The sequence below is a fragment of the Morone saxatilis genome, unplaced genomic scaffold, assembly GCF_004916995.1.
Source record: "Morone saxatilis isolate NCDOM2014 unplaced genomic scaffold, NCSU_SB_2.0 Contig15, whole genome shotgun sequence".
Taxonomy (NCBI): Eukaryota; Metazoa; Chordata; class Actinopteri; family Moronidae; genus Morone; species Morone saxatilis.
Window position 1 is genome coordinate 4,156,252 of NW_023339707.1, and position 7,839 is coordinate 4,164,090.

General features: G+C 43.2%; 1 protein-coding gene across 1 annotated transcript in view; it reads right to left on the reverse strand.

Moving 5' to 3' along the window:
- The window catches only part of LOC118324419 (carbohydrate sulfotransferase 11-like), a gene marked incomplete in the record, with an annotated part of 15,658 nt that overhangs the window by 5,364 nt on the left and 2,455 nt on the right, over nt 1-7,839 (reverse strand). The window contains 1 exon segment of the mRNA XM_035656759.1: nt 91-167. Coding sequence (XP_035512652.1) covers nt 91-167 — 77 coding nt within the window.

Here is a 7,839-nt window from a genome sequence, read left to right on the forward strand (position 1 = left end):
AGCTGACAAAGCCTCTAAGCCTTGCACAAATTGATGTTTTATGTGTGTGTGTGTGTGTGTGTGTGTGTGTGTGTGTGTGTGTGTTCTCACCTGGTCCCCATTGTAGAGGGTCTGCAGTGGACTTCTCCTGCTTTTCCCTGGACTGCTGCCAGTCTTCACACCGAGTTCTACAATTAGAAAAAATACATCAAAAGTCTGAGTGATCACAGCTGCTTCTGATGCAGCAAAAACCACAGTTTAAAGGACCTGCGTGTAGGATGTCGTGGCATCTAGGGCTGAATTAGCAGACTGCAAGTAACTGGCATCTGTATTTGTCGACCTGGGGATGAGAACGGGCTGTAAAGTGTGTAGGAGAAACTACGGTGGCAAGGAAACTTGCAAAAAATGTGAAAGACCCTATTTAGAGCCAATGTTTGGTTTGTCTGATCTGGGCTACTGTAGAAACATGGCGGACTCCACAGAAGGTGAACTGCAGTGTCTGTAGATAAAAACAGCTCATTGTAAGGTAACAAAAACACAGCAATCCCTATATACAGGTGATTATACGCTAATGAAAACACACCTATGAATATTAGATTCCATTTCTGCCAGTAGATCCTCTTAGTTAGTTAGTTACACAATGGACAGAAGAGTTCTGCTTCTCTTATCTTTCCATCGTTCCAGTGCATTTCTCATGTTCTCACAGGATTTAGGCGAAAAAGTAACACCACTGTAAGTCTGTTAAATGTCATGTTTCATGTCAACAAAAGAGTCTGGTGAACTTTGACTGCGGGGGCTCTGTTGACTCTGTCACCACTGATTGAAGTCTTTATGCCTTCATAAGCCTATATGTAATGAGAAACACTATTTTACAGTGTCTCCATGTATTTGCACAGAGGTTTAAATGACACTATAAAGTGTCCATACAGCGTTATGGGGAAGGTCAGTCAGAGCCAACTTTCCAAAGCTCATCTGGTTCTGCCTTTGTCATGACGTGATCCCCTCTTCCTCCCTCCTTTCATTTACAGATTCCATAGGAACAGTGTGTTCCTTCCAAACTCTCTGTAACTCTTACATAAGTTACACCTCTCCTTTTACAGTCTCTTGTTGTCTCTTTTTCTTCTTCTGTCCTTTTTCATTTGACTGTTACACTTTAGGAAATGAGTTATCTATGCACATCAAATGAAGTGAACGACACACTACCAGTTTACAAACAATATGAAACCAAACCACGCTGAACACGCAGCAACGCTTACGACAATGAACCTTTGTAACGATGGACCTGCTGGTTTGGAGACGTTAAAACTTCGATCTGGATGGAGACCTTGTTATCGTCTCTCCTCCCTCCTCTATAAACACATCTGTCTTCTCCTTCCGTCCCCCGCGCCCATCCCCCTCCTCTCCACCTCCCACCCTAACCCGATGGCAGTGTTTGGGTCTGCAGCTAATGGAAGCGAGTGAGGAAAGTGATTTGTTTTGCACATGTGGCTAAACAATGCCTGGGGTTGCTTTACGTCTTGTGCAGAGCGGGAATGAGCTGGTGTTGGAATGTGCTTCATGTTTGTCAGCATGGGGGAATGTGCTTGAAAGAGGGTCTATGGAATGATGAGGAAACCACATCATATGGAAAGCATATCAGTTAGAGTAAAAAAAAAAAGCAAGATGAATGGTTGTGCTTAGCTCGTATGGAATCCAGACGGAGCCTTATTCTCTCCCACTGTTTCTCTTCTTTCTGCTGAGTGTGCATTACTCGCAGGTCACAACTGTTTTCAAGTGGCACCCAAACTGAAGAAATCTCTGTGTCAGCTTTGGACCATAGTCTCATGAAATCATATTGTTTACAAACCTGTGTTCAGAATAATATCACACTTCGATCATAACCGCTTCCTGCCATTTTGAGGAATCAGAAAACAGAAGAAGAGAACAATCGCAGTAGGGGTGATGGAGCATTAACTGTAAGAGGAACTCTGAGATTGTGACAGCGTGATGCAGTGTCTCTCCGTCCCTCCGCCCCAGCTCACATGAACCATCAAAATCCTCAACTTCCTCTGGGACAATCTGGGCCTCATCATCTCAACACGCACAGATACAGATCTAAGTCTTGCTGGACTGTGTTGAAAGCTTTACTGGATACATATACACTCCACATCTTAGGCCATGTATGGATATAAGGCATATAATGATGGATACATCTATGATCAAATGTTGTGCACAGCACTCTGAGAATCACAGCCACAGAGCACTCCTGTTGGAATAGGATGTAGTGGGATGAAGTGCAGTGTTTGGAGGCGTCACAGCCTCGGCACGCTGCATCCCTGAACTGAACTGAATGCATAGCAATGACACAACTGCAGTTGCAGCTAGGCCTGAATATAATGGATGAGGTGTCCTAAGCTCTCAGTCCACATCTAAAGGAGCTAAGCCTTGTGCAGACTCAGGACACTTCCTCGGGAAGCAGCAAAGTAGGTCAAAAGACACTTGTCACATTAATGGTTTAATATCTGTTCTCTATAAACACGACAGAGAGGAAGTGTTTCAGCCACGGTAATATCTCCGGTCTGTTTGACACAGTGTGGTTAAGGCCCTTTAATAAATCAAACATTCTATTTGTATGTGCCCTAAAAAGTGGGCTAAAACTTCATTACTCATACCGTAGATATATATATATATATATCTCATACAACCCTACTACCAATCAGCACTATAATACTGAAACAAGAGCCCAGTGACATTGGAGCATTGCAAACCCTAATAAGAAGTGGCATAGGTCAGAAATAGTGTGGACTGGTGTGTGACAGTGGAACGTGAGTGATGGAAGGGATAATGCCCCATGAGGTGTCCATCATCAGGAATGAATGAACGGCGCGGAGGACAGCCTCCCCACACACTCACACTCGGTTTGTAAATCTGTTACTCTATACATGACACTATAAAATCATTCTAATGATGCTTTGTGTATGAGGACAGATAAGGCTTTTATCCTTTCTACTGCATCAAAGCTTTGATCTGCACTCATGTCAAATGGAAACGTGCATTTCAGAGGCTACTCCGTTCTGATCATCGTAAACCACATTTTGTTCTGTCTCGTGTGTTCTATCACATACACCAGAAAACCACCGCTTCCTCTCAAATCCAGGAAGTGATACAATACTGGCAGTTGAAGAGGAGCTTGTTATACACACACACAGGCCCGCGCTGAACCTGGGTCGGTCTGGTTTGTATGGCGTGTGAGGCCGTGCTGTTATATTCCTACACAAACAAGGTTCCATTAAGCCTTCATACTGGTCTGCATCCCTATAAACAGACAGCACTATCGTATGTCATTATCAGTGAACAGAGAGACAGTGACAGGGTATGTTAGGAAGTGTAGTAAAAGGCTTTCACTGTGTGTGTGTGGGCCATCATTATTGGTTCTTAATCAGAATGTGTGCCCTCCTCAGCTGGCGATGGAGGATTGTGTGGCATCAATAATGTAAATGTTTACTCTTTCAGAGGTAAGATTACACTTAATTGCACTTGAAATAAAGGCTTGTCTTCTTTATGAGGGCCTCGTAATGGAAGTTTCCATTATTTGAAAGAAAACCACAACGTAATTATATAAGAGGTCTGTTTCACGGGAGGACTGAAAGTGACTGAAAGGGAAAATAGGATGTCTCTGGTGAAAACAACTGGAGGCTGAGGAGACGGCGGGGTTATCAGGACTAACAGGCTGCCAGACTTTGTGTGTGTGTTTTGAGCGCAGCTTAATTCAGAGGTGTCACAGCATCCACGTGCTAAGAGCTGCAGATGGTGCTAATTAGACCAACAAGATGAGGTGCCTTTACCGTCAGCCACATCCTTTGTAGTGGGGAAGGACGCTCCTTGTAATCTCACTCTTACCCTCATTATGTCCGCGACAGCCCAGGTCTCGCAAATCAAACGTGGAACAGATCTCTGGATTCAATTACTACAGCAACCATGTTGTTTCTCATTCAAGAAGTTCCCCTGTAATTCTCTGTGAACATTAAAAGGCTTCAGTTGGATGCACTGCGAGTTCACTCAGGTTAGACGTGAGGGCAGAGAGGCGCCCCTTAACTGGTGCGGCCCCAACAAGTTTGGCTTATTATTCACCAGTGTAAAAATACAGCAGGGATGTTGAAGCTAAAGTCACTACACTATCATAATGCCTGTAGACTTTGTACTACGGTTGGGCAACACATTTTACCACAGTATTTCTTTTTCAACCTATCTGTCTACATTATATGTGATGTGTCTATTAACCAAGGACAGTTCGCTGTCTGACCGCCTTGCCACTCGTTCCAGGGAATGGGTGATTCATTGGTGCTGCTTGAGGCCATCAGCTGAGTTAATGCTGTTTCCCGTCTGTTGCCAAAGGTTTTCAACATACTAAATACACAGCATCCTGTCACGTGGCAGACTTTTCAGATTGGCTCATCCACCCAGTGGCCAAACAGACTTTTAAGTAGCCAAAGTAAAGCCACACCACCGAGGCCGTTACATTTACAGTTGCTGTGGATACTCATCTTTTGCTTAGGACAAAGTTTTCTCATTAGTAGTGCTTGTTTCTACCACCTAAGTATCCAGACTGTTGATACTCAAAACAACAGCATAAGGAGTGTTCAGCTAACTCAACCATCCCCCCTGGGCCTCTGGGGAATGACTGCTATGAAATAACGGTATTTCTGTGATGTGATTGGTTGTTTTTGCATCATTGTCAGCGTATACATCCTTTACAACACCAAGCCCTACTTGATAACTAACTGACTCCTTCATACCTGAAACCACGGAGAAGTAGGGAAGAAGCCACAGATAGATCACAGCTAACAGTTAAACAGAAGCGCAGAAACCACAACATCGTTTTCAACTGCTTTAGACACAAACCCTCCAGTCTTTGCATATGAATCCACTTTGCTTCAGCGCTTCCTCTTTTTGAAACACTCCTTACCGTTAGCGGTCTTAAAAAGACGGAAGCCAGATGGATTAAGGATTTACAAGATAAAGCATGTTTGGGACTTTTTGATACAGCCCACGGAGCGAGGCAGAACAAACAGCCAGCAGTTGTAGCATGTGGTGTACAGCGCTCAGAGCCGCCAGCAATGTGGGGGACCTGAAGGCATCACAACATTCTTTGTTTGTTTCCCAGCAGCAGCGCCGATGCCACAGTCAGATGATAAGTGGCAGCGTGCATGCATGCACATAAAGTAGCACTGGTGTGTTCAATTACAGGATTCCACTGTGTATGAATGGATGTGTATAAGGGCTGAACCAGCGTGTTTGTGGGTAAATACGTGTTCAGTCACAAAGATTAGTGTCTCTATAGTATGTTTAGGTAAAACAATGACAGTGTGAATGGTGCACTGGCTCTGTGTGTGGGGCAGACGCACCAGAGGAGGCCTTCAAGCTCCTCTCCATCACTGTCAGAGGAACCAGCAGAGTGGGTTTTGCTTTTGTCAACTATAGTGTAGAGCATCTGTGACATCTAGCAAAAACAATCTTCAAACACCTGTCATCCATCTGTGTGTGGCAGTGTGTTTTTTTCACTTCAGATTGTATCAGTATGTGTGACAACAACACTCCAGAGCTGACACAGTGGCACAGCGTAAAGGAGAACCACCGCTTTTCAAACGTGCTGTTCAGGTGCCCGTGGGCATTTCAGCTTCATCACACAATTCACTATTGTCCTCCATAGCTGGGAAAGAGAGAGGAGAGTTGTTCCCAGCCTCTAGTATGTGAAGCCATGTACAACTGCCTAGCAAATGAAGTGGAAAAGTTGGAGAGGGTGAATGTAGAGCAAACTTAAACAGAGAATATGTTCATGGTTCAGAAATAAGGATTCTACCAAAAGTAAACCTCAGACACTGGTTCTGCTTGAGGACAACATGTGTCAGTTCAGTTAGGTTTCCATGCCATGATGCAAACAGAACAGCACATACAGCCTTTTTAACTATCACCATATGCGGGTTGATTTAAGGATGACTTGTGGCATGTTCTTATCAAAATTTGAAATTTGAAAACAAGTTTGTTTGTGTTGCTCAGGGTGATGACAGAGAATGGTTTCCTGTGTCAAACAGCACGGCTGAAGACTTGTCAAGTTAGCACTGTTAGCAAAGTGTGGACACTTATCTTGTAAATGCTCAAAAGTTGGCTCCACCTCAGCACACGCTGTGCATACACTCTTCCACGCCGAGCTACGGTGCTTGGCATAGTAACACAAACGACGCACACAGTGACACTGCGGCCCAGCACTGCTGAGTCAATGCAGCCACATGAAAGAGAGTCTGAGAGGAAAGAGAAACTGGGTGTTCATCTCTATTTTTGCTCAAATTATGATGTATCTAATAAGAGAGGCTGACTGGAAATAGCACATCTCAGGGAAATTTCCTGTGTGTCACAAATGTTTTTACACTGGCTCGGGGAAATCAAACAATTAAGAAGCCATAGGAACGTGTCTGCTGACAATATTTGTATTTTATCGTTGATACATTTTTATTAACGCACATTGGCCAACATCACTGATACAACCTGAATCCTTCTCTTCATGCTTCAACCCAACTAATGGTTATTTATAGTCTATAAGTAGGTAGGTAGGGGAGTTTATAGGCCCAAAGTCATGTCTTCAAATGATGGTCGCAAATCCTAAAATCCTCTCTATCATAGAGAGAAATCTGAAACAGTGAATGTTTAGCACTTTTACCTAAAAAACAAAACAGTCAAACGATGATTTTTTGAGGTAGTAAATGTGTAAATGATACTTTTTTATCTGACACCATGCTATATCATATATCACCCAGCATCTTGAACACCGGTGATCTCATTTTAACACCAATTTCAACCAGGGGAAGTACTCTAGCTCACCAACATGCAGTGTTAATGTCTTAATATAATATATTCCTTTAATAGTCCCACAATGGGGAAATTCCAATAATATCTCAACCACAAAGGAACAAACCACTGAATAACAAAAGAAGGTGACATATCAGAATCTAACTCACTTGACATTACTAATGAGTTTATAATAGTACACTAGATAGCGCTCATATTTCTTTCCTGAGCGCCAAACCCAGGGTGTTGGCAGAGGAAGGCAGACAATGGAAGACAACAATAATCCACACTGGGCTTCCTGTACGGTATTCAACGGTAGCTTAATTGGGAGAAGTGGTTATGTAAGATAAGTGGACTGGAAACACAAGAGTATTTAAAATGACATCTAGAATGCCTGTGTTCAGCTCACAACTACAGGACACTCTTCATACTAGATGGTTTTGCAGCTATAGCACGTATTATTCTCCCTTTTTGGCGAGGGGGAGCTTGGCAGAACCTGCTGTTAAATGAGGGTTTTGTGAAGGCAATGAAATGAGCAGAAAACACAGAAAAGAGGACAAATGGTCTAGAGATATAGTGGATGAAAACTTGTAAGCTTGTACAAAAAATAAGGCTTCACAGGTAAGTGTGTATTTAATGATTCCTATATTGATAACACTGGGGCATTGTGTTGCTGTTAGTGTATGTTTGCTGCTCTAGCTCAACCCAGTTCAAATCTGTCTAGTCAATTTCATTACACATTGTAAAGTACGTCAAATGTAGTTCCTGCTCAAGCACTCACAGCTCTCTCCTTTTGACCACTTTACTAATCTTACAGTTGTGTACACGTTTCTCTCGCCCCCATTAGCTGCTATAGCTCCTGCTATGATTGGAATCATTTCCAAATGGGGCTTTTGTTCAGTGTGCAAATAGTGCTCTCCAAGTTGGGGACTCTCTGCTGTCATTACCACAACATTTCATTTTCCATCGATGTGACTCCTGTCCGTCATGCAGACAGCCACGTGCTGCTTTTTACCCCCACAACCGAATGTTCATTTT